This window comes from Ammodytes marinus (assembly GCF_949987685.1).
Source record: "Ammodytes marinus genome assembly, chromosome: 15".
NCBI classification, from domain to species: Eukaryota; Metazoa; Chordata; class Actinopteri; order Uranoscopiformes; family Ammodytidae; genus Ammodytes; species Ammodytes marinus.
The window spans coordinates 9,282,210-9,308,758 of record NC_137219.1 but is presented as its reverse complement, the minus strand read 5'-3'; the positions used below and the strand labels follow the sequence as shown (position 1 = coordinate 9,308,758).

General features: G+C 41.9%; 3 protein-coding genes across 4 annotated transcripts; 1 reads left to right on the top strand and 2 right to left on the bottom strand.

The window, feature by feature from the left end:
• The first annotated feature begins 760 nt into the window (after positions 1-760).
• acvr1l (activin A receptor, type 1 like) lies at positions 761-8,290 on the top strand. The gene is made up of 10 exons (XM_080042025.1): positions 761-894; positions 2,065-2,148; positions 2,652-2,906; positions 3,061-3,272; positions 3,579-3,678; positions 4,342-4,488; positions 4,874-5,149; positions 5,653-5,850; positions 6,061-6,191; positions 6,578-8,290. The coding sequence occupies exons 2-10, from the start codon at positions 2,076-2,078 to the stop codon at positions 6,707-6,709; spliced, it is 1,524 nt and encodes a 507-aa protein (XP_079898151.1). The 5' UTR covers positions 761-894; positions 2,065-2,075; the 3' UTR covers positions 6,710-8,290.
• A 126-nt stretch (positions 8,291-8,416) lies between these two features.
• On the bottom strand, positions 8,417-14,102 carry d2hgdh (D-2-hydroxyglutarate dehydrogenase). 2 transcript variants are annotated; one of them, XM_080042023.1, is made up of 10 exons: positions 13,905-14,102; positions 12,964-13,351; positions 12,576-12,633; positions 12,342-12,481; positions 11,632-11,825; positions 11,236-11,404; positions 10,929-11,072; positions 10,703-10,842; positions 9,641-9,806; positions 8,417-9,199 (listed from the first exon to the last, which is right to left on the bottom strand). In XM_080042023.1, exons 2-10 carry the CDS (start codon positions 13,310-13,312, stop codon positions 8,934-8,936), a joined length of 1,626 nt encoding a protein of 541 aa, XP_079898149.1. In that variant the 5' UTR covers positions 13,313-13,351; positions 13,905-14,102; the 3' UTR covers positions 8,417-8,933. The 2 variants fall into 2 exon arrangements, with proteins under 2 accessions (XP_079898149.1, XP_079898150.1); XM_080042024.1 differs by having other exon boundaries at positions 10,703-10,818.
• Positions 14,103-14,839: 737 nt separating this feature from the next.
• Positions 14,840-23,891, bottom strand: LOC307262106 (RNA polymerase II elongation factor ELL-like). The gene is made up of 12 exons (XM_080042860.1): positions 23,627-23,891; positions 21,329-21,373; positions 21,095-21,216; positions 20,222-20,382; positions 18,967-19,256; positions 18,375-18,499; positions 17,719-18,217; positions 17,065-17,152; positions 16,906-16,972; positions 16,588-16,759; positions 15,949-15,993; positions 14,840-15,838 (listed from the first exon to the last, which is right to left on the bottom strand). The coding sequence occupies exons 1-12, from the start codon at positions 23,759-23,761 to the stop codon at positions 15,695-15,697; spliced, it is 1,893 nt and encodes a 630-aa protein (XP_079898986.1). The 5' UTR covers positions 23,762-23,891; the 3' UTR covers positions 14,840-15,694.
• Positions 23,892-26,549: the final 2,658 nt, after the last annotated feature.

The window sequence follows — 26,549 nt, the reverse complement described above, 5'->3', positions numbered from 1 at the left end:
TGACTGCTCAAGAGATGAAGGGTCATCTTAGTTTTCTTCCAGCTTTTCCGAGAGGGGGGAGGGTGGGATATCCGATCCTCTGTAGAACATGGGTGAAGGGACAAGGAAGCACAGAGGGACTTATTAAATCAAGCAATCAGTTTGAAAAAAGAAAGAAAAACAACAACGTCAATAACTGAGAGTTAAGGGACAATTTTCTACACATTTATATACCATAAAACATGACTTTTGGTCCCGTGAAAAGTCTCTACTCTAGGCTATGTTTCATTTGGTGTGGTTTTATTCTAATTAAGGTCATTGAAGATACACAATTAAAAAGCCAATTAAATAATACATCTGATCTGAGATTTTAAATTGCAACCTCTGAAAAAATAACTATTCATAAGACTCTCCATGTTTAACACTTTTGAGGCTTAAAGGCATTGAAAAAATGAATCTAAAAATAAGACATTATTAGTAGTGGTATTATTATTAGTAGCCTAGGCCTATTCAAATGTGTTGAATCTGTCTGAAAGGTATACCCTGTATATATAGGTTAAATAAAGAATAGTATCATAGTTATCAAAACAATGGACACGCTTAAGTAATGTTCTAGTTCTTAAAATGGTGACAGATGTTAGGCCATGTTAGTCATGTCCAATGATTTGAGAAGTCACTGTTGTTTTGGTTATTTATTTTGGCTACTACCTGTTGGAGGACTCCTCTTCCCCACAATGCATCTTGATGATAATGTTTTGGTGACGTCATGCAGCCAGTGGGTGGGCTGGGCTGTGGTCCTGCTTCTGGCTCCGAACATCGCAATTCACGCTGCTACGAGGAGTATCTAAACCTTAAAATATAGCCGATACGCTAACACCAAAGAATGAGTTAGAGGCTGTGTTACGTGTGTGCCAGGTAGGTGGCTGTTGTTTTATATCCCTCTGTCTTGACGGCCCTCACGCGCCCTAGCAGACTGCGCTTTGTGCTGTGTGCAGCTAGCTTAGCTCGCGGGGCTAACGCAGGCAGTAGCTGCAGCATCGGGCAGCCGTCCGTCTGTCTGGCGCCTGTGGACGGCCAATAAAACCCCTTGTAAATGGCCTGTTAGCCACCGCAAACAAACAAGCCGACAGTCTGGGAGGATTATAAACAAGAACTTGCCGATAGCTGTGTTTGTCCGTATAATGTACGTCATCACAACCATAGGCTGTGACATTGAAATGTTTGGTGTTCGCTAGGGGAATTTGTATTATTAGTTGTTGTTGTTGTCGTCAATGCTGCATCAGGATGTATCATTAGCCTGAAACGTTAATGCATTTTTTTAAATTAAAATGTCTTGACCCAATCTTTCAAAAGCCTTAAACATAAGACATGGGGAGTAGGATTTTCTCAGGCATTTTGTTCTGATGTTACTATTTAAAACATCAAAACAATGTGTAGCATTCTTTCTTAAAACATTTACAAATGCCTCTCACATTATCATCAAACAGATCAACATGGAATGATCCGATATGGTCACTTTGGGACATTTAAGTGACATTATTATTAAGTGGATGATAATAATAATTTTATATTCTTACTTTTTCACTTGACTAAATAAGTCAAACTGTATGCAATACTGTCCTAAATTCAGTTTTACTCTTCAGTTTGTTATTGTAAAGTTGGTCTTTCATTTCATTAAGAGTGGCATCAAAGACGTTTTAATCTAACTTGTTTTATCCTTAGGAACCCCTAGTAGCAATAGCTTGTTATAAACAACTTAAGAATGAACCACATGGTAATGTTAAGTCCAGGTAAAAATACCTATTAAACCTTTAAACTAATAGTGTAATACCATTCTGAGTGGTTATCTTTGAACTGGCAGCTGTTGATCCCATTATCACTAATGTGTATTTAATAAAGTTTGACAAAGACAAGCAGAGGACTCTTTGCATTCATCCATTATAAGTTGTTGCTTCCTATCTGTCTAAAGCCTTGGCAGGGATCATCAGGAAACATAGAGGGGGTAAATTGAATTATCCCCTTTGCAAGAGTGTGTACTAATTTGAACTCTGTGTGGCTCCTGTTCCCTTCTTGCCTTCCTCTCAGTGCACTGAAACATGGATCATTACAGTGTCCACGTCCTTCTGCTGCTACTGTTGCAGAGCCTGCAGACATCAGCTGAGGGCTCAGGTACTCTTCTTTTACTTACTCACCTATGATGTCCTTTATTATTGTTTTCTATATGCGGTATGCACTTATGTGTTAGTTCATGCACATTGTGTCATGTGGAACGGGGCGTTGGAGCTTTTCCTTGGTCTACCGTGACTTAGATTGTATCCCATTTGTACGGTGCTATATAAATATATATATTGTTTGGGAACGTTCCTGACTAATTGGAAATTCATGATCACTTGTTCCAACAGTGATGAATCTCCACTGCACCATAGCAATGAGAGAGAAATTGCATTTTAACCACGAGTGGTACATTTTTGATAATAAATTAAAATAGGGGGAAAGCGGAGCAGTGCTAGAGAGTGCCAATTGTCTTTTAGTGCAGAGTTGTGTTTTGCCAGATGGTCAGCCTGTTATTTTGATAAGCGACAAATTAAATGTGTGTGTGTGTGTATGTGTTTGTTTCTATGCAATGCAAAACATCAGAGTGTTTGGTGAAGTTGTGTCTTCTCTTTCCCCAGATCGACAGTTGGTGTGCCTGTGTCACAGCCCTAAATACCTCCAGGCCAGCCAATGCCACGGTACCCGATGTTTCTCCTCCGTCAAAGTCAGCAGCAGTGGGGTGGAGTTTGAGCGCGGCTGCCTGGAGGGCTTGGATAAAGTCCTCTTGCATTGCTCCACCACGCCGTCCTTCCAACAGGCCATTTTCTGCTGCTCCCAGGACATGTGCAACGGCAACACCACCAAGAGTGCACTGATGTCTCTGCTTCCGACAGGTTAATATCAGATCATAACACATTATTAGCAAAGATTCTAATTGTCAAGTTGAACTTTTATGTTCTGTTAATGACAAAAGACAAGATGTGTCACCATAACATTTTCCCCCATTTCTCCACTCTGTACCCGTTACTTCTGCACTCTTGCTCACAGCTCCAGAAGGCGAGCCCGTTCGGTACCGTGTGGAGACCTTGGCTCTTTTTGTCCTGGGCCCGGTGGTGGTTCTGGCTCTCTTGTCTGTAGTGTCAGTGTTGGCCTGTAGGAGGCTCCACCACGGCCGCCTGCAGAGGCTGCAGGAGTTTGACCCAGAGCCGGGAGCAATAGACGGCCTCATCTCCTCCAATGTGGGAGACAGCACTTTAGCGGTAAGAGTAAGAAAGGTTCAGGATGAAACAATGAAAATAAAGTCACATCATGAACATACAGTGTGTGCATCTGTTAGAAAAGATAAAGGTATAAAGCAGCTACTACATTTTGACCTTAAATAGTGCCGAGTTAAATATTGCTTTTTGCGTTTCAAATTTTGAAAAGTCTTCTATGGTTTTATTGTACGTTATTTTTTCTACCAACAGTCGTTTTGTGCCTAGCCACATGTGACGTGTGTGTGTGTGTATATCTTTTTCTGCCTCTAAATATTGCACATCTGATCTGGTGTGTGTGTCTGTCTCTAGGACTTGTTGGACCACTCGTGTACATCAGGCAGTGGTTCGGGTCTTCCCTTCCTCGTCCAGAGAACGGTGGCCAGGCAGATCAGTCTGATGGAGTGTGTAGGTAGGTTTACCACACCACTGCCCAAGCACACACCACTGCAGGTTAGAATCAAGTCTTTGACTGAGGAACTGCTCATGTCAAAACTACCAAAATATGTTTAAAACCAAAGTAGGCCAACACACGCAGATTAGCTGACTTGCTGAGAAAGCAAATTGTCGTCATCAGTTTCTTGATAATGAGTAGAGAGGAAAAAGCCTATTCAGACATTTGTGAGCACACTGAAAGTGAGTTTCACATCAGCTCAGTTTCCCATGCTGTTGTCAGTTTTTTGGATGACTCTACATATTTATTCTAGGATGTAAACCCTCATGAAGATACAGATCTGACTGCGATGTGTGAGGGCAAAAATGATATGAATTTAGTCATTTACAACAATCAGCTGTCAAAACACAAGTCTTTAGACACTTGACTTTGGTTGTTTATGTGACGTTTACTCGTTGTAGTGGCAACCCACATTTTAATTTGAAAGTTCAAATGAAAGTATGTAGGTCACATGCCTTTGGATCCTGTTTTTTTTGTTGCACAGTATCATACAGCAGAGCACTCTAAAAGCACGTTCAAAATGCAGACAATTATTACTTTTTTAAACCTTTTACTATTATTTACCTTTATCTATGCATTCCCTTTTTTACTACTCTCTTTTTTCATTCGTCTCTTTTCCAGGCAAAGGAAGGTACGGGGAGGTGTGGCGGGGCCAGTGGCAGGGGGAAAACGTGGCTGTGAAAATCTTCTCTTCAAGAGATGAGAAATCCTGGTTCAGAGAGACAGAGATCTACAACACAGTGCTGCTCAGACATGACAACATACTGGGTGAGTCTGGCATTCAGTGCAAAAGGGGAAAAGGTTGATTGTGATTTGTCCTTGTGTCCACTGTATTATTTCCTGTCAGAGAAAATGGTTTTAAGCATTGACACAAAGATTGTAGTTGTTGTTTATTATGTCTCATGGATTGCCAAGTTGATAGTCTCAAAATTCAATTCATTGTTTCTTTTTAAGTTTAATGGCAGCGTTGTCATCTTTAATCTCAACTCTAAAACCTTACACATACAGGTGAACACCTGTGCAATATACTATAATGCAATCCAGCAATAAATATGATCTGTGGAGGAGAAACTTGACTTCACCAGTGTAAATAACTCAGTTTTTCTGATCTTTTACGTTGTATCTTACCTGTCTTGTTGTTCCCCCCCCCCAGGCTTCATGGCGTCCGACATGACTTCTCGCAACTCCAGCACCCAGCTGTGGCTCATCACCCATTACCACGAGAACGGTTCACTCTACGACTACCTGCAGCGGGTTGCCGTGGAGACGACGGAGGGCTTGGCGATGGCGGCGTCGATAGCGTGCGGCCTGGTGCACCTGCACACAGAGATCTTTGGCACAGAGGGCAAACCGGCCATCGCCCACCGAGACCTCAAGAGCAAAAACATCCTGGTCACTAAGGAGCTGCGCTGCTGCATCGCAGACCTGGGTCAGTCACTTATCACAGGCATTTACTTACTTCTACCGCTGCTGTTTATCTATTAGTCTTTATTCACGATACTGGTCCTTAGTCCAGAACTGTGTGCTTCAGACAAACAACTTATTGATATTTGCTGAAAGTTTTAGCAGCCCTAACAGGAGAATGTACTTACATATTTTACTTTGGCGGGCGTGGCCAAGCGGGAAGGGAGGTCGTCCACTGGGTTGCAGGGCCGGTGGTTCGATCCCCCGTCTCCCGCCACATGTTGAAGCGTCCCTGGGCAAGACACTGAACCCTAAATTGCTCCCGATAGTTAGCTTGCACCCTGCGTGGTAGCTACTGCTAATGGTATATGAATGTGTGTGATTGGGTGAATGTGTACAAAACAATTTAAAGCGCTTTGGGTCTGTGAAAAACCAGGGAAAAGCGATATATAAGTGGAGTCCATTTACCATTTTACCAAGCGCGTATTCATATGTGGCTTTAAAACCGAATGTGGCTGCATGTTACAGGGCTGGCTGTGACCCACTCCCAGGCAGACAACCAGCTGGATGTGGGCAACAATCCAAAGGTCGGCACCAAGCGTTACATGGCACCGGAAGTGCTGGACGAGAGCATTCAGATAGACTGCTTCGATGCTTATAAGAGAGTGGACATCTGGGCCTTTGGGCTGGTGCTGTGGGAGATAGCAAGACGCACATACAGCAATGGTGAGTGTTGGGCTTTTAGTGCATTTTTACGACTGACATAATACATTATCACCTCTAATGTCTTGTTCTATTATAAAATTAAACTCTTGGTACCAGTAAAATAGTCAGCTGGCTCGTCAGACTCCAGGCCCTGCTGTTAGGAGTGAGGTCTTATTGACCATCAGTTCATCTTCTTGCACTCATTTCTATCATCTCAATTTGCTATTCCAGGTATTGTTGAGGAGTACAAGCCTCCGTTCTACGATCAGGTGCCTAATGACCCCAGCTTTGAGGACATGAGGAAGGTGGTGTGTGTAGAGCAGCAGAGGCCTTTCATTCCGAATCGTTGGTTCTCTGATCCTGTGAGTATTAATCTTTTATATTAAACAATATTAAAGACGTCAAATACACTTGAAAGATAGCATTTGAGCACCAGAAAAATGGTTGTACAAATGTTTGTGTGTGTGGGTACCTGTGTGATCCAGTGAGGGGAATCTAAAACATGTCAGCTACGCTATCTATTTTGTACTTTAGTGCAAGCTTGTTAGGATATTATTTACATATGGATATTTACATCAACTGAAATAAGGTAAACGCAGTGAAAGAGATTGGTACCAAATGCAAGTGAGATACCCGTTCCTAGAATTACCAAGAATGGCTTATACAGTACATCTGGAAAGCTCTTTCAGCCACATTCATCGCAGAGCTTCCTCATGACATCCTCTTCTTTCTCCGGTCTCTCTCTCAGACTCTCTCCGCTCTGGTGAAACTGATGAAGGAGTGCTGGTACAAGAACCCCTCGGCCAGGCTGACAGCTCTGCGCATTAAGAAAACCCTGGACAAGATTCACAGCTCTCTGGAGAAGGGCAAGGAGTCGTGAGAGAGGGAGAGCAGCCTCCGAGGCAGCTGCCACCGTGTCAGGCAGTCGGCTTAGGGAAGAGTTGTACGCTCAATAAAGGAAGCGGACAGACGGATGGATGGAGGACCAGAGGGAAGAGTAGTTCAATTGTCATCCAGCCTCATCCCTCTCTTTATCTGTGGTTGCCTTACACCTAACATCCCTCTCTCTCCGACTTGAAGCCCACACAGACGTCTGGGACTGTCCTGTCTGAATAAGCCAGCCGCCTTTGCTACAGGACCTTAAACCAGTTGCCAATGTGACTGAACTGTAGAGACTGTTACCGAGTGTGAAGAACAATTGATGGCATATTGTAGTAACCCATCCCAAAAATGCTTTAACGCCCATTTATGACTGCTCACACACACACACACACTCACACCTATCCCCAGCCATTGTTTGGGGCGTGCACTAATGGCATTCTGCTCTGAGACAATCTGAAGCGTTTCTCTCGTTAAGCTTTATTAGAACATGCCAACTAATCGCCCCACACACACACACACACACACACACACACACACACACACGTTGACTTACAGAAGGAAACGAGCCAATGGAATCAAAATTGTTTTTAAACTTTACAAACAATACTATGATATTTATGTATTAAACCTACACTGCTACCACACTACTGAGGCAATGCAAGACTGATGTACTGTACGACAGTGTGTGAAACTGACTGTAAACATATATAGGCATTTACTCTACTGGACTTTCTGTACCCCATGTTGTCACTATTTTAGATAGTAAGACATGATTTGTTGAGAAATAGGAAAAAGAGCTGAGCTTGATTGTTGTAGGGACAAAATAGGATAAAACACTACAGATACATGTTTATCTTGATGGTTCCCGGGGTATGCACACAGTTACCTCTTTTCCACCAATGCGAATCTGGCTCTAGTTCTGGGCCGATACCAGTTTGTAGTTGGTTCAACTTTAAGAACCAGTTTGCATTTACATTGGAAAGAGAGCTATGTCATTAAGCAACTGTATAAGTATCTGATCTCCCAGCTAACACTCGCGCTAACTTTAATCACTACAACAAAAATGGTGGAGTCATACTTTTAAAAGTGCTGCTCCTGGCTTTGCTCTGAGGGCATACATAGCCAGGCATCCAAACACTACTACGCAAATACATGGTTCACCATCAAGCACTGGCTCCAAAGAGGTTGTCAAATTGCTTTGGTGGAAAAGGGGATAGTTAATACCTGCCAATAGGCCTTAGTTTGTATCTGATAATAGGAATATGAGTATGAAATGACCTGATCCCTTCTGTCTGGCGTACTTCAGGAACTCTTTGTGACTGATGTAGTGCTGACAGGGCCTCCGTCTACTCCTCATCTCCCATCATGCCACACTACACGTTGCCTGAATAACATGAAAAACACTCCATCGTCATTTTGGAAATGGTTTTATTCAAGATTCCATTTCCAAAAGAGAAAAAAAGTTGCCTAAGTGTGCAGTCACCAATGCTGGGTTTGTTATGGATTTTATTTTTTTTTATTTTTTTTGCTTTGTCTTTTTTTTATATATATATGTAATGTAATAAAACATTTAATGCACTCTTGCCTAATGATAAGCCAGCATGTGTTATGATTTCTGAAAACATGTAAACTCTCCTGCCTGTTTATTAGGTACACTTTGCTTAAACTGGACAGATTGTAGTCTTACTTCCTGTCTGCCCCCATGTGGCTGCTATAAAAGGCAAACACAACGTCAATCATGATCATTCAGTCACTTCCTCTCTGCTTTACTGAAAAATATGGAGTTCTGTTCATTTCATCTGTCATTTATGAATGTCTAAATTGAGTTTACATTATTCTGTGGCATAAGGACTCAATCAAACTAAGACTGAGGTAGTTGATAACATGAAGCAGTAACTTCCACTAAATGCATAAACCGCTACAGTACAGGGTCAGAGGCATGTTGAAATGGATGGTCATTCTGATAGTAAAGCTATCTCCTGATGACAATGAAACTACTTTTTTCATATTTGGACAAAAAACAAATCAATGTCACTTAGTGTTTGTTGCTTGCCTGTGGCAAATGGCTTTTTCCGGTGCAAAAACCTGTAGCTCTGCACTAAATATGTGATCACAGGAAAGGGCAGATACAACCTTGTGGCAGTAGGAGTGTGGTTAAAACGGAGTTCCCGCATGAGCGCTGTGCTCTCTGCCACCTACCTCACAGCAGAAAGGCCATTGGGTCATTTATTCATGTTATCTGGTAAAGTCTTGTACGGGTTGAGAATGCCCTTGGGGTCCAGCATGGCCTTAATATCAGCCATCAGAGCCACGGCCTGGCTGGATTTACTGTAGTGGATGTAGTTCCTCTTCTTCAGGCCCAGGCCGTGCTCTGCACTGATGCTGCCGTGACAACGGGCCGTCCACTCGTAGACAAAGGGCTCGATGGCAGCGAGGAGAGCGGGGTCTTTGGAGGGAGAGGTGATGTTCAAGTGGAGGTTTCCATCTCCTAGAAGGACACAAGGAGAGAGATTGGGTGAGGTGTGTGAAAAGTAAACAACCTATATATTACCCCCCCAACAAATTTGTATTTTGCATAAAAATGCAAAAGTGTTTAAAGTGGCTCAGAGGAACTTTCAGTTTGTGTTTCTTCTAGCAGCTCCTTTGGACAAAAGCGGTGCTGTTTTTATGACGCTAGCTGTTGTTTCTGGGTGAGCGTACTGTCCTGGTCCTGTTTGCTTTTAGATGTAATTTAATAATTCATCAGGGGAAAAATTAGACTGTTTAAGAATTGTTTTTAAAGTTCCTCCTAGCTACTTGAAGAATAAAGATTGAGATGTTGAGGTGAAGGAATCAAAGAGTTACCAAGAAATCTTTCTCGTGCTAGCAGGCTGTCAGTTCACTCCCGATATACGGACTCTTTCCAGCTCTTTCCACCATTACGTCTTACCTACGTGTCCGTATCCCACCACGCTCTTAGCCCGGTCCCCTAGGTGCTCCCTCATGTCCGTCACCAGCTGGTAGATCAGCTCCACAGGAAGGGAGATGTCATACTTGTAGGTGAAGCCGTCGTGAGTCAGCGCCTCTGTGACACGTTCGCGCATCGACCACAGAGCCTGAACAAAAGGTTGAAATGGAAAATGAGATCGCATCATCATCATTTGTCAACCACACTTTAAGGCTGAACGTGGTCCACACATACATTAATGGCTGGTGATATTGTACATAACTGTTATTGTCAATAATTCCCCAAAGAACACCAGAAATTTCCCACACAATCTTTGGCATTCAGAAGCATATCTGTTCCTACTGAAGTCTTACAGTACAATATTGCAAATAATTACAATAATACAATTGATCTCTCAAGTATAAATAAGGTTAAAAGAAATGAAAGGAATACACTGTTATATTTATACAGTTACTTAATTTTTTCTCAAGAACAACTTGACACTAGCATGATATCAAACATCAGTTTGCTTTTGGTATTTTTGTAGAATTTGTTGAACAGTGAAACATTTAGAAAATGTCTGTTCTGCTCCTCAAAAGATTCTGGTTGCGTTCCGAATCGCATACTCTTTCTTTTTTCTATTCTACATACTACATCCGACGATAAAAATAATCTAGTTAGGATGCAGTAGGCATACTATTGGGACATACTTTTCTCTCTTATTTCATCATAACATTGCGCCTTGATCTTGCCTCTTGCTTTTATATCCGTCGCATCCCCGTTTGTTTTCATATGGAGGCTTCGTCGATGTTACGTCACTTCACGTGTGCACTGGATTGTGGGTCAGAATCGCCCAAATAGGATGCACTTTTCAACACTAACAATCTTGGCCGCATGAAGTAGGACATCCGGGTACTTCTAACCATCCTAAATCTGGCCACAAGAATCGGGACATCCTAAATCTTTTTTCTACATACTATATAGTAGAAAGTATGCGATTTGGAACGCAACCGATGTTACAGCCCGGCTCTTGGCCACAACAAATATGGGAGACACACACTATACCTTTATTTTTGATTCTTCAGTTGCCACAGTTCCATCAATGACCAATGACGACATCGCCTCCTCTAAGAAATTGTGCAGTTTCTCCTCATCATGTGTCGGGTCGGAACCAGACGTTTCTATGACGACATAGAATGGACAATCTGCAAGGTAGAGGTAAGAGTTTGACCTGTGTTTGTGTGTTTATAAAAATTAAGTATTTGTGTGCTTGCGTGCGTGTGGGGCCTACCGGAGATGGGATTGGGTAGTTTGAGGTGCGTGTTCAACAGCCTCATGCATTCGCTGTCCAGAAATTCGTAGGCTGACAGAATTTCTCCCAGCATGCCTTTGCAGAGCTGAAATGTCTTCAGCAGCTGCTCAAAGCTTTCACAGCCTACGAACACAAGAGAGTCAATGAATTGATCCTCTAATCTATGAACTATAACTCATCTTGACATTAATCATTTGAACTGTGACTTGTCTTTCATTTTCTGTTCAATTAAATAGTGACATGCTAATATTGTCAAAGGGAGAAGCAATGATAAAAAAAATCTTACCCAGAAAAACCACATTAACAGATTTGGGTCTGCGTGGACAAAGGATGGACACCGCGGTGATAACCCCCAGTGTACCCTCTGAGCCTATGAAGAGCTGTTTGAGGTCATATCCTGTGTTATCTTTGCGCAGTGTGGCCAAACAGTCAAGCACCCGCCCATCTGCCAACACCTGCACACGCCACACACACACACACACACACACACACACACACACACACACACACACACACACACACACACACACACACACACACACACACACACACACACACACAGAGAGAGAGAGAGATCAGTGCGATTCAGAGTCCCACCACCACACACTTTCCCTCTGCAATTTTAATACGATACTTGTTGTTGGAGAATATCATAGTTTCCTCATTTATTCACTCCACTCACCACTTCCAGACCCAGCACAGTCCCGTGCAGGGAGCCGTATCGGAGCAGCCGCAGTCCACCTGCATTGGTCGCCACGTTTCCCCCGATGTGGCAGCTTCCTTTGGCCCCCAGGTCAAGTGGCATGATGTGGTCTCTGTCCTCCAGGTAAACGGACAAGTTCTCCAAGATACAGCCCGCCTGGCAGGTCAGAATGCCTTACAGAGGAAGAAAAATTATCTCAAAAGATTAGACAAAAACACTTTGAAAACATATCCCTGTGTTCCAATACCCATACTTTCTGCTATTTAGTATGGTAGAAATAACATTAAGGATGTCCTAATTATTGTGGTCAGATTTAGTATGCTTAAAAAATACCCGGATGTCGACTACATCCGGCCGAGATTTTAAGTGTTGGAATCAGCATGCTAATTGGCGATTCTGACCCACAATAAAGTTCGTATCGGAAGTTTTATACGGAACCTTCATATAAAAGAAAATTTGGGCTGCGACGGATATAAAAGCAAGAGGCAATTCAAGGCGCAATGTTATGATGAAATAAATAAGTATAATGATCCCCCAATTGTATGCCTACTGCATGATTATTTGTATGGTCAGATGTATTATGTAAAATAGAAAAAATAAAGAGTATGCGATTTGGAAAGCAGCCGTAAACATTTTTCTTAAAGGATGACAGACATTTTGGATGAAACTTCAGTATTTTAAAGACTCACCAGAGATGTTATCAAAGGTAAGAATGTTGTTCATGAGAGCAGTGGAGAGGATGATCTCGTCATAAACTGGCACGCTGCCCCCAACCAGCCCAGTGTTCCCTCCCTGAGGGTTCACCGCCAGATTACGACTGTTACAGTACCTACAGGAGGGGAACAAACGACAGCTTTAACCACCTTAGAAAAACCCAGAGCCGCTGTGTATTTTTCTTTCCAACCAGTATTTTTGTTCTTTACTTGATAATTTGAGAAACTTCCTCCGTTGTTTGAGGTCTCAGCAACAATTCACTGGAGCCTGCAGAGGATGCATGAAGAGAAGAATAGAAGACGTTACCATTGGTAAGAAAATACATATTCCAAGTGGAGTGAGTTATTTTTTTCCTATAATCATTTTATTTTTATTTTTCTATATCAATACATTCATAGAGGTATAAACAATATCACTTGTGTTATCTTATTTCACAGGCCTGAGTTTAGTAAAAAAAATAAAAATAAGGACAAACTACATACAAAAGAAAAAAAGAAAATAGAGACGCTACAATAAGGAAACAAAAGGGTATGTGAAAAAACACGATTGTCATTGATAAAAAACAAAGTTATGAGTTAATTCATGTTTTTCCATCACCTCTCACTGTCTTGAGCCAATCCACGTTACTGGACTCCAGCAGGTCGGGGTCTGTGATGGTTCTGCCCGGTAGTATCTTCCTGAAGAAAGCCAAGTCTTCCTGAGTTATTGTGGAGAAGGGCAGCCTGTGTGGGGCTGCAGCAGGGGAGGACTGGGGTCCGTCTGCAACGCTGTGCTTCTGCCGACTGCTGACTCCAGACTGCCATGAGGCTGAGGTGGGGAGGAACGGACTGCGCTGGACTTCCACAGGTGAAGGTCTGACTGTGGCTGTAGATGAGAAGGTGCTACTGGGTCTCAGGTGACAGAGGGCTGTCCTCAATCTAAGGTTTCTTTGGAGAATCCCCGCCATGACCAGGAGATAATGTGTAGACTAGAGGTGGCAAACAGGCTGCAGAAAAGATGTGGGGTGAAGCACAAGTCTGTTTAAACAAGACAGAGGCTGGTAAACTTTTCAGTGCAACCAAAATACAGCTGGCTAACTACATTTCTGTGCAGTATGTGCTCTTGTCTGCAACCTAAAGCAATCTAGAGATATTACAGATGTAGACACAAATATTAACTATATCTTGTAAAAAAACATTCAAAAAAGTAAAAAAAAATATATATATTTCAGATATGTATCTAAATGTGGGAATTAATCTTTGTGACATTCCAGGTCAGTTAATGTATTCTCTCTCCATGATATGTACTGATCGTACATGATTTAAGTAGTATTGTCTCATCATAATTTAATGGTCATTGAATGTATCACTGTATTATTATTACAACTAAGCAAGAAATATAGGATTGCAAGGCGCTTCCCTAAATATAACGAGGCATAGCCTTTCATGCTAACATACTACAAGCAAATTGGCGTTGTTTTTCGTCCAACATCTTAGGCTGCATCGCTGTTCAACAATAACAAACAATTCATTTCCTGATGAAGCTGTCAGTTCACTCACCTAGCTTAGCTCAAGTAGCATAGCTTTACGATAAGAGTGAGCAATGTTGTTTTACTCACCATACACGCTCACTTAACAGCCTTTTCTCTCTGTCCGTGTGTGTTCATTCGTGTCATATCTCGGCGTGAAATGTGTCACAAAGTTCAAGGGCAGTTATGTTAATTAACACATGTTTCACATTCTGTGTTTACAACTAGCTGCTGAGGTTGACGGCGGTCAGAGGTCACCGAGATGACAACGCACCAATCAGAAGACTCCTCTCAGATTGAACCAATAGCCGTGAGGTTTCAACGTGACTGAGCAGCCAATGGTGATTGTTCATGGGAATATTATAGGGTCCATGAAATATTTACAGTCCTTCAGATATGGAAACACATTTCCGCCAGTGAAAGAAAAAGCAAGATGAAAAAGTATCCTTGATAATAAAAATATCCACCTATGGTAAGTCATATGAGATAGAGAGTCCTGATTATGGATGAAGTCATAATTATGGCAAACATAATGCATCAACTTTTAGTACACCTGCAACAAATACAAGCTAAATGCTCAAACATCTTTGGCTATTTAAATAAGAATACCGATTTGATGGTCTTCAGAGGCAAAGCTAATAAATGAAAGCAACAATTTGAAGCACTTCAAAATTAAAAAAAACATTGAAATAAATCCTTTTTTTAAGTAAAAAATGTCAAGTTATTTAATTAAAGAAAAAACAAATGCCTGGCAGACTTTATGTGTACTAAAAACAGATGTGTTGTCTGCTATGGGTGCCTGAGCTGAACAAATAAAAGTGTATACCTATCTCAGTAAATGTGTAGGCTATTTATAAGTGCACTCCATGACATTTTTGAAATATTACAAATAAGGAAAAGAACACACAAAATTAATACAAATTAATTTATTGGAAACTCTGACAAAGTTTATGCTTTTTTTCCACCTCATGCATTCTGTAAAGTACACAGCATGCAACAACATGTATTTATATCTCAGTTATTTACCGTCTCAGCTTACAGTAACAATAACTCCATAACTTCCTGCACTGATAACCTAAATCTGTTATTAAGTTCCACTTTGACTGCAGCTCAAACTGTAAATTCCCTGAATACAACTTCAAGTTAGCGTTTCACATTTAACATAACAGTCTTCTGTGCTGCGGGAAAGCCACATGAAGGACAACACCAGTGGAATACTATGAATGTGGTAACCGTTTCCGGAGACAATGCAGGGCAGATCAGGCCGGAACCAAGGACAACTGACACAACAACACTGATACAGTCTCAATTCACCAAACGCAAAGAACAGATGTCTTCTCAGGATGTGCACATAAAGCGTGCAGTTATCTCATGCTTTTGGCTTTAATACTGACATGGCTAACGGAACACATAAACAAATAACCAGATTGATTTCATTCACACAAACACTATCTGTGATTTGGATGTGGAATCTACAAATGTATTTTATGCTTAGCACCTCGTCTCAACATGTAACCGTTTGCATTTTTTTCATTTATTTTTGTTAAAACTATTGTATCCCTGGTTGTATCATCTCATTCCAGCAGCAGAATGGGCTGCACCAAGACCCAAGAAAAATGTTCCCCCATATTTTAAGAAAAGATCTGATATCATTGGGCTGTTATTCCCCCAGCGTAGCACTGCTGCTCTTCACAAATGACTCCCAGCCTCAGTGACATTTCTAGCCGGTCTCGTGAGACTAGACTTTGGGCCCTGAAGACATCAAGATTCCAGTTCGATGGCATTCATATCTCAGCTCCGTGAACATATTCTATTGTGAGTTCAATGGTCCGCGGTCAGGCTCTTGAGATGATGGCCCGCCCCGAGCTGCTGTTGGTCGTAAGCTGATATGATCTTCTTGATGTGGGCCAGTTTGTTGTGAAGATATTCACAGCGAGACCGGTCCTGGTTGAAGTTGGGGTTGGACTAAAAAAGAAGAAAGAAAAAAAAAATTATGTGACAGAAAAGGGGTGTTTGGAGTTGTCCCATGCAGCCATGTTAGAATAAATATTGCTAAGTTTGTAGACTGTTGTTACCTTTTTAATTTTGCGATACTCTTGGAGAATTTGATTATGAACCGTCTGTAAGAGAGAAACAAACGTAGGAATTAATAAAAGAAGACATCTTTGTTTTTGATCTGATGCTATCGCTGTTTCACTACCATATGTTCACCACCGTTTAAAGCAAAGAAGATAGAATAACTGTGTTCACTGAGTAGTATCATAGTATGTGTATGTGAAAAATCTTACACATTCCAAGTCAAAAAGTGGCCAATTTGTATTTAATATTTGAGAATATGCAGGTTAGAATCTTAAAGGTTCCCTGTGGAGTTTTTGGAGTACAGCTATGGAGTTGTTGTCACAATACATAACCCTGCCAATGGTCTCATATAGGCTAACCTGCCAAGATATGCAGCAATGTGCCAGCAAAGGCAGGAACGAAGAAGAACGCTAGCTAGTACACATGGATAAAAACAATCAATTTCTTTTGTTTTCCTTCAAAACTGTTTGAACTGTGTTATGACATTGACATTATTATGTATGCTACAGGAGTGGCATGCCTTCATTCTAGCTTAAAAAGCAAAGTACGAACTTACAAGCTTCAAAAGTGCTCTATGACTTGAGTAATTTGACAGCGGTTTTTAAAGTTAAGCAGTGGATTTCTTAATATTTTACCTTGTATTTATGGGATTTGCGGTGTAGTCTTTTGAGCTGTGTGTCCAGCTCCATGAACTGCCGCGTCACGCCGTCGATGCGAGCGTGCAGATCTCTGTACTCGCTGTACTCCCTGTTAAAGTCCAGCTTGAATCTCTGTCTCTGGTCGTGACTGCGAATCCCTGCATACGTCCTGTGTAGAGAACATAAATAGGGACAATATAATTAGTGAAGGACTCACCTACAGAATACTGTGTTAACTAGCTGTGGAGGGTTTGTATCTTGTACTCTTATCGTTGTGTTGTGAAGACACATGGATGCACAACGAGGTTTACTTACAATAAATAGTCTTTTGAGTCTTTGCCCTCTGGAAGTACCTTCGAGTCAAACAAACTTTCACTCGGCTCTGAGAGGAAGAAGGAACCATGACAAATTATTGAAAAAATATTGAAAGATTGGACACTTCAAAGTCTCAAGGCAGCGGCTGACAGCACTCACCCGTGAAGTCCAGGGAAACGTTATCGTTGGGATCCTCCGATTTGTGATCTTTTTTCCTTTCTTTCCTGTCTCTGAATCTATCCTTCTCCTTGACAAACAAAACAAAAACAAATACCACATTAGTAAGGGAAGAGAATGAATAAACATTGATTATTGAGCTGTGGAGAAGGGGTAGGATTAATGAAGTTTATACTTCTTCCTACTCCTTTTCAGGCATTTCAATGCTGGCTAATGGAATATGGTGGTAAGATGGCCTAGAGGAAGAGGAGCTGAACAGTAACCATGAGGTTGCTGGTTCGATCCCCGGCACTTTGAGCAAAGCACTTAACCCTGAACTGCTCCAGGGGCGCAGACCCTGCGCTCTCTGACCCCCTCCGAAGTGTGGTAACTTGAAAGGGGATATGCGAAAAGACAAATTTGAATGTGCCTCGTGTACATTGTCTAATAAAGATAACTGAACCTATGTGTTGTATCATGATTTTTATTTTATTCAGCGTATTTTTGAACTAATGAAAAAAATAAAGTGTTTTATCTATTTTTGTGTTGTTTTATTTTAATATGTCTGAAATACATTTCTTCATCCATTCATTACAGATGCATCAAATGGAATAGGAAACAGCACATCTTAAAAAAAGGAAAAAAAATGGTCCTCACCTTATCTTGGTGTTTGTTGTTCCTCTTCCTTTTGAGTGTGTGTCTGTTGAGATGGGGCACTGTGAGAGGGGACGGAGGACGCTCACAGTTGGGTTGTGGGCGGTCCTCTGCTGCTGCTCCTTCGGCCTCCTCCTGAGCACAGCGGGGCGGCTCAAGCCTCTTGGCCGCTTCTGCTTCACGCTGACAAGCCGCCGACAATGAGTCAAACAGCTTCCGAGGATCCAGCGAGTCCCTTCTCTCCTCATTCACCGTCATTGCTTCCGGGGCTTCTTTGCGAGCCGCTCGTTCGGACAACCTCACCCGTGACTTGACGGTTTTGTTAGAGAAGTGGGATATCCGGGGCTTTTTACTTGCCAGCGGGTCAGTGTAGTCCTCCGACACTGACACTGGCAGAAGAGGTTTTGGACGGTGTGCCGGGGATGAGTTGGGAGTCTCTCGCAGTGGACTGACCTGGGCCTCTGGGACAGTGAGGAGGTTCTGTTGTGGTTTAAACAGTCTCCTGCACAGTAAGAACAACAGGGTGGTCAATCAACTGCTTTTTCTACAAACATTCTGATGTACAACTATTTTGGTGAAAATAAAATGGAGCTTATAATTGATTTGCCAATATACTGTCTTCATTTCCTTCATATGGACATAGTGGCAAGTACCAGTACCTGACAAGGATTCGTTTAAGAAGCTGCTGGTCTCCTGAGGTGTAGCCGGGCCAGTCCTTCTGCAACTCTTTAAATAGGCTGTCCTTCAGAACATAGGTGTTGTCTTTACTATGGAGCTGGCCAACCTGAATAGAACAGACACACGAAAAATGGAGCAGGTGAGATATTGTTTGACTCCCACAATGTGTCATTCTATCGTAATGCTCTCAAAGGCGGGGTCAGCGAGTCATTCTGGAGAATGCTGTGTACACGCTGAAAAGAAATCCAGTCTTACTACATGTAAATTTAATAGACATGTTAAAAGCTACAGTGGGCCCACATTCTTTACGTACCCTTTGTTTACATAGCCTAGGCTGTGTATTAACACCAGATTCTTTTTCAGTGATCACACGGTACGGACAGGTAGCGGATCGTGAGGAGATATTCCGTGATTTTGACAAAAAGTGATTTTGAAAACAAGCATTCTCCAGAATCGCTGACTACCTTTAAATGTCAAGAAGTGTACTTAAATATACAAGCTTAAAATGTTTTACTTCTTGCATACTTATATTGAAGACCTGTTTTTACGTGGCTAAAGAAGAGAATGAATTACCTCCGTCAGCATTGGGCCCAGCAGGCCTTTGTCTCCCGCTGTCAGCCCGTCTTTCTGCAGCCTCAGCATCAGATCGGGCCTCCTGTACGGCCTGAGAGCCAGCAGGTGTGTGACTCTCTCCCTGAGCGGACGTTCCTGCATGTCAGCCAGGCTCTTCCTACCGGAGACACACGCGCCCTTCTTCCCCTTGATGATGCCGACGCCCCTCTTAATGTTGTTAAGGACAGACGGGCGGGGCTTGGTCAGGCTGGCCAGTGCGGGGGCCGGGGCACGAACCTTTACCTTCTTGCCTGCAAAAGGGAGCAGGGAAATCTCACATCAAAATCAAGCAAAAGTATTTTATCTTCAAAAGAAAGCGTGTGAGGTTCACAGGAGCCTGCCATAGAATGTTTGCATCATCAAAATGCAATTTTACCTTGTGGGCTGTAGTTTTTGGCTATTTTTTTTCTTAAATTATGCATTTAAATTAAAGTGACTAGGTTGTATTGGGAAGTTCCCAAATATTAATGTGTGAAACCGGTGCTTCGAAAGAGGCCTTCGGAGATCATCACATTTTTCCTGTGGATGAAAAGCTAAATGACCTCAGAAAGCCACATCGGGGTTACACAGACGCAGACGCCATGTCAAGCTGTGTGACATCTAATTTGGGAAATAACCACATAGTTGCGCAAGCCTGCAGTATGTGAGGAAGTGTGTGTTTTTTTTTGTTGTACATACTTCCTCTGAACCGACAAAAAAAATCATCGGAACTAGTGACTATGTGTTTGTGCGTGCATGTATGCATGTATATGCTTCCGCGATAACTGAAACACGATGACACTGGCTGAAATAGCTGTTTCGAGGGATGTGGTTTGGTGGTTAGAAGAATAAAGACAGCGGTTTCACGAAAACCCCCCGAAATCACTTGTTTTTATCGTGTGTATGTAAATTTCGGTGAGCATGACATCCCAGCATGTTCTGCCAGCATATTTTTGGACTTTAAAAAACGCTACTTGTATGTACAAAATCAATGCACACAATGCTGTTTGTGCATGTTCATAAACTGTAAAAGAAAGACTGGAAAGGCTGTTGTCACTGGTTACCGCATATGTTGCTATGGCAACCGATGCAATATGGCCGACTGTGGGCTTAGCAGTGCACATTTTGTCTTCAGGCCAGTGTTGTTCCCCAGCTGGATTTGATGTGTTGTATAACCAGGCAGGCTCTGTTTACATGGTGTGAGTGTTTTTGTTTTGTTTTACTGCGTTCCCCTTACCCTTGCTGAGCCCCTCCTGTTTGATGACAATGGCCCCGTGGCTGAGTGTCTCCTCCACAGCGAGGGCCATGCTCTGACGAACCTTATCGTAAGAGTCATCCGTGGCTCTGACTTTCATTTTCTTCTGAATCACCCCGAGACACGACAGCTCTGTGGCAGTTCTGGGAGGAAGAGGAGGTGGAGGAGGAGGAGGAAGAGAGTGAGTACAGACAGACTCCTTTTTGGTCATCCATTTCAAAAAGACATTGACTGCTTGTGTTTTGGTAGTGTTCAGTAAGATGAACGCCTATGTCATGATGTCAGCTAGACGTCTTTACTTCCAAATACTTCCCACAAATCTGTTGTTTCACATTATTATTACATTGTGGTTATCATTATATCAACAAAGAAAGCGTTTTTTTTTTTAAACAATTCTTGGCATTTATCAAATTCGTTTAATCTCAAAATTTCTGCGGCTTCCTAGATCTGCACAGTCAGGAACCCTGGTGTTTTTTGCTCTGGCATTTAGAAAGACACCTACAGAGAGACACAGGGGTGGCTTTCTCACAGCAGTAGGGGAACGGGGACATTTCAAAATAGTAAAACTTGTTCCGACGTTGCTAATTCTATACAAAGATAAAGTAAACATTTAATCATGCAATCACTGCGCACCAAACGTGCCATAACACAGCCTTACAGTTTTGCATGCAACACTAAATGCGTCATCTCCCCTATTTTTATTTGCATCATTGCCTTGCTGTTTGCTCACAATGGCTTTCAAATATAAGTGCTCTCAAACACAGCTTTCATATTTGCATACGCTCCTCACATTGAAAAAGCAAGAACTAATTGTGTTGTGTGTACTGTTTTGTATGATTGCTTGTGTATTATTACCCAGTGCCGAGCTGTTGGACGCAGTCAAAGCTTCCATGTGGATTCTCACAGGCCACCTTGGTGACGTCGAAAGAGAAGTTCCTCAGTTCCTCTCTATTCTCCGGGCACGGTATACTGATTCTCTGTGAAAAAGATACGAACAACATTTAAAAAAATAATCAAATCTTAATGCATGAGATGTTATTATTATTGAATGAGTATTAATGTCAACGGGTCGGGCAATTCCTCTCTTACCCCTTGGTTCCCATTGAAACAGATGGTGGGATGGGAAGACACACCCTGGAGAAAAAATTAAAATAAAATAATTTTCATTAGAGTGCATAACGAACACACAAACACATACACATCTGAGTAACAGACCAGCCACAGATGTAAGTAGCACACAGAGGATGTGTTGTGGTTTGTACTATCTGCACAAGGGCTCTACCTTCCTTATTATGCTACTGCAAGTGCTTACGGATTTACTTTTCAGTTGTTCTTCTAATCAGTGCGTACATAGTGAGGAGTATGTACAGTGGTTCCCAATCTTTCTTTGTACCAATACTGATTCCAGCGACTCAATCCGAGTTATCAGCCAATTACAAGTACCAATCTAATACCAGTGCTATCCAGTCCCCCTATCTTGAATCTGTTAACGCGAAGAAATTATTGGGATTTTTTTAATGTATGGCCAAGGATTGCTGAGACATAAAAAAAAATGGTAAGCTAACTGAACTGATAGCCGAAAAGCATTAACTTTGAAGGGGACAATCAATTTCACACTTTAAAGACTGCTACTGCAATGTAAAAAAAAAAAAAAAAAAAAAAAAAAAAGGATAAAGGATAAAGGATAAAAAGGGGTTTGTAGTTCCAGACGGAGCTTCACAGAAGTCCAATAAATTAACTCAAGTGACGTCATTCAACAACCACAGATTATTGACCAAATGTATCCAATCGTGTATCTAATTTTTTTTCAAAATCAAGCGAGTACCCTGCTATCTTTCCTCGTACCCCTTTGGATACATGTACCTATAGTGCAGCAGCCGTACACTTGTGCCCTTAAAAAAAAAATCTAATCAATTTCATTTTAAAATAGGCCCTGCCCTGACATAAGGTCATAGCAACCTGCTGTTCAAACACAGCAGCTTGTCACAGGAGAAATACTTTGAACAGAGTGAAACAGAGATGAGCCTCGGTGAATACAGGGGGAACAAGGAAAAGTGCAGAAATGAGTTGACAGTCCAAAAGTGACACGATTGCAGCAGGGGTGGAAACTATGCAATGACCAGGATCTAATTGACCTTTTCTCATGGAAAGGATTTGTGAGTCCGGAAGTTGATGAGGCCAGTGAGTGAATGACTGACTGACTGAGTGACTGAGGTGGTTACCTGAGCACAGTTCACATTGAGGTGTTTATTATGTTCTCGCTCTGTGAGATCAGGCCAAGTGGGTTATGAATAGCCATTAGCCACACACACATACACACACACACTTCAAGCTAAATTAGGAAACTAGATACGTGCACGGCAACTCCCCTCCTTCTGGTCTCACTCATCATCACAGTTATTAAAAAGGTATGACGGGAGTAAGGAGGAGTTCTGCGGTTTACACCTTTCATCAGAGAATGAGTGGCTGTCATTTGTCTTCACTGAGGAGTTTCCAATCTGTGTTACAAGGAATGAGTGAATTGAGGAAGTGTACATGACTGTTCTCTGCGTAGACTTCCTGCTGTGTGTCTGATTCATTTATGATTAACTGGGTCAAAAGGCTTGGTCTGAGGAATCTGTCCGTTTGTCTGTGCGTTCCCATCTGTCTCACTGAAGCTATAGCCTACTGTAGATTCAAATAACAAAAGATTGGCTGCAACACTATTCATGTTTACCAAAAAGGATATGTAGCCTACTCCATCCCCCAAAATGCAATCCAAAATACCCTTTTACAGCAAGCGTCTCCCCCCCACTACACACACACACACACACACACACACACACACACACACACACACACACACACACACACACACACACACACACACACACACACACACACACACACACACACACACACACACACACACACACACACACACACACACACACACACACACACACACACACACACACACACACACACACACACACACACACACACACACACACACACACACACACACACACACACACACACACACACACACACAGCCTCTTTCCTTTCTTCTCCCCTCGACGCTGATTAACATTCATTTATACTTGCCAGAGGCTTGTAACGACTTGGCTAGCAGCTTGTTGCAAGCATCACCACGCAGGGAAGCGCTTCCGCATTGCATTATGCAACTGAACATATTTCCATTTCATAGCTAAAAAAAGGGGGGCTTATAGGAGACAACAGTCGGGGAAGATATTGGAGAACTTCGGTTGAAACCCGCTTTCCTCGCCTTTTCTTACCACTTCGTTTAAAGTAAAGGTCCACCTTGACGAGGCGGTACAACAAAACCAACAGTTGACGAACGGTGTAGGTGACAATTCGGGGAGTAAATACAGAAAAATAACATACCTTTCCGTTTTGAAAGGAGCCAATGGCTCTTGCCGCGCTGTCAGTGAGTTTTACATGAAAAACAGAGACGTTACCGCCGCGGTTCAGTTTACCGCTGGACAGTCCGTAACACTGGTTCTCCTGTAGCGTCGTCATTCTGCCGTTAACACCGCGCTGCCACAACTATTCCGGTCAAAACAAATCCTCAGTGAATAAACAAACATTGGCTAGAGGTTTCAGAGTGAGTGAGAGAGAGAGAGATAGGGGCTAAGCGGCTCGGTGTGCTGCCCCTTCGCCGCGCGCTATTCTGGCGTAGATCGCATTACGTCATGACGGCTGAACGAAGAGCAGATCCTATTGGCCAGGAGACATAAATAAACCGTTACGTAGGGTTTACGTAACCGCTCCTACTTTTTTTGTGTCCCCTCTTTAACCCGCCAGTCTATGGATCCCTCTCACTATGCTAATTTCCTTTCTCTCCTGCGAAGGCGATGTTCTGTAGTTCTGCAGTTATAACTGTTTTTAAGGTTTCAGAACGGATTCTTGAAGTAACATATCTTGTGTAAGAGGCTTATAGCCTACTTTCATCCAGGGGTGTAGACGTTTTACACCAAGGGCATCATGAGGAGCCTTAATGCATCCCTCAAACTAAAAATGGTCTCTAAAGTTGTTTTAATTAAGAGACCAATCCAACATTTCTTTAATTGGTATATCTAGGCTTTATTAACCAATGGCAATGTTCTTAAAAACCAAACTATATTCACCTGGAATTTGGAAGAAATGTCAGTTAAATATAGAATATTTTTCCTTCATTTTCTTAAAACACATTACTATAAATAGCATAGTAAAGCCAGAGACACATTGGTGCACTCAGATCCTTTAAAAGAATAAATGCAAAGTACCACCGTGAAATACAGTTACAAGTCAAAGTCATGCATTCAAAAGAAAGAACAAGAACATCACACTTTTCTGTTGTTGATAAAAATGAGCTGCTTATGTGTGTGTGTGTATGCATTTTTTTAAATTTGGTGTCTGTGTGTGTCTGCCCCTGTTTGAACACAGATGGTGGTCACAAGACAGCTGCGAACTGTTCAAAGCTGACTCGTATCAAAGGGCCTGGGTCTTTGTAGCCCAGAGTCTGCAACAGGTGACATTTTGGGCTCCAAAACTCGTTCACAGCTTTGAACGCTCGCTGAGGGCCGAACCTTCCCCCACACCAGCATGCACAGAGGGGACAGAGGAGAGACAGAGAGACATAGGGTGGAGATGAAAAGTTACTGTCCTCTGGCATAGTGTTCACATCCCAATGCTGAGGTAAACCATAAATAAGGATACGATTAAATATTGGCATCAAACTTTGTATCCGACTGAACTAAATGAGACTGTTTTCTTCTTGTTTGAAGAAGATGAAAAGGTAAAACAGTACTGAAGAGGGAACGACAAGGTGAGTTTAATGTAAACTGTATAGATCCATCCAGAAATGACACTATATACTGTAGCCAATGTCATGACCATGTTTCCTAGAACGTCTAAGCAGCCTTTGACATTTTATATCTCATTTAAAATAACTTGAATCTGTACTGAATCCTACTAACTTTTTCTGATGTAATTAACATTTCATTCCAAGTTTGAATTATAAAACGGACAGATAAGGCCTACCTGAACTTAGTTTCTACTTTTTTTTCATAGTGTTTGTTTGTTGATTTTTTTACTCTTTTGTCCCCTTTGTGAGCGAATGTCATGAATAGAAAATGCTTGTCGTACGACCAAAGACAGTGAAAAATGATATCAGGAGAATCTGGTTTCCTTTTTTATTGGGACTGGTTTTTCAGAGAGATAGCAGGTAATAGATACACAGTGCAGGCAGCCAATGTGCTTTACTTTTTGCATTGAAATAGTGTAACATATTGTATGTGTTTTTAAATGAAAAGATTTTCCTTCACCTCCCAGGGCCAGGCCATGGGGGACCCCCTGTCAGACTGCAGCCCCCTCATCGGTGCAGAATCCTCGGGTAAGCTTCGCCTGGTCCACTTGCTCCAGTTAGTAGCTTTGTTTTTGTAAATTTCTAATGCATATTAAGTGTATGTATGTGTAGTAGTAGGAGAGGTATATGGCACTTTGAATGCATACTAAACAGAATCCTAGTGTTAACAACACAATACAGTGTACTCTGAGGCCAGATCATTATTGATTGCATGTGTAATAAAAATGGTCTCATAAAGTATATTATCACCCGAGAGCCAGTACACTAAAAGCAACAATGCAGGATCAGATCTCATTAAGAGCATCGGGAGTGGTATTTTAATCACATACAAACAAAAGTATGCATCTAAAGATACAACTGAGCTCTGATGCATGCAGGATATGGAGAAAAAAAAGATAGGCCAGGGTGAAGCATTTTAATAATTTAATAATAACAATATCTCCCCAAGAAATGTCAGAATCAGGCACAATCAAAACCCCAAATTGGTCAAATCCAATCAATACCTCACATTGCGCTTTGCTCTTCAGGCGTTACCTGAAGATTCCCCAGTCTCCCATCACCTTTCTGCTGTCCAACATCGTCCTCAAGACCTCCTCTCTCGACTCACCCAAGGGAGAAAACATCTTCAACTTCAGAGGAACTGGTGAGTCATGCTGCAGATTGCTACAGTGAAAATGACATCCACTTTTATTCCATTCCTAGCAAGTTTGAAAAATATTGATTTGTTGAATGTCACTGTGTATTTTAATTCATTTTAAACACAGGCTATCGGGAAGGTAGGGGAAGGGGACTCTGAAAAAGAAATCTAAAAACCTTAAGTTTTTAAATAACAGTAATGTAACATTGACCCGGGCAATTACATTTGCAGAGAAGGATTGATCATAAGCTCCTGAATATCTGCTAAGAGGACCTTAAGGTTAGAATGTTTTGTCAAGAACTGCTTCCAAAGTCAAGACTGGT

What these genes read in the sequence shown, in the direction of transcription:
- d2hgdh (XM_080042023.1), bottom strand. Translation starts at nt 13,312, where the DNA reads ATGGCGGGGATTCTCCAAAGAAACCTTAGATTGAGGACAGCCCTCTGT. An exon ending in ACTACCCAATCCCATCTCCG is followed by an intron (nt 10,843 to 10,928) that starts GTAGGCCCCACA and finishes TCTACCTTGCAG; the next exon opens with ATTGTCCATTCTATGTCGTC. An exon ending in GGTGGGATACGGACACGTAG is followed by an intron (nt 9,200 to 9,640) that starts GTAAGACGTAAT and finishes GTGTCCTTCTAG; the next exon opens with GAGATGGAAACCTCCACTTG.
- LOC307262106 (XM_080042860.1), bottom strand. Translation starts at nt 23,761, where the DNA reads ATGACGACGCTACAGGAGAACCAGTGTTACGGACTGTCCAGCGGTAAA. An exon ending in CGTTTCCCTGGACTTCACGG is followed by an intron (nt 16,973 to 17,064) that starts GTGAGTGCTGTC and finishes TCTTCCTCTCAG; the next exon opens with AGCCGAGTGAAAGTTTGTTT. An exon ending in GCAAATCCCATAAATACAAG is followed by an intron (nt 15,994 to 16,587) that starts GTAAAATATTAA and finishes TCTCTCTTACAG; the next exon opens with ACGGTTCATAATCAAATTCT.
- acvr1l (XM_080042025.1), top strand. Translation starts at nt 2,076, where the DNA reads ATGGATCATTACAGTGTCCACGTCCTTCTGCTGCTACTGTTGCAGAGC. An exon ending in CAGTCTGATGGAGTGTGTAG is followed by an intron (nt 3,679 to 4,341) that starts GTAGGTTTACCA and finishes TCTCTTTTCCAG; the next exon opens with GCAAAGGAAGGTACGGGGAG. An exon ending in AAGACGCACATACAGCAATG is followed by an intron (nt 5,851 to 6,060) that starts GTGAGTGTTGGG and finishes TTGCTATTCCAG; the next exon opens with GTATTGTTGAGGAGTACAAG.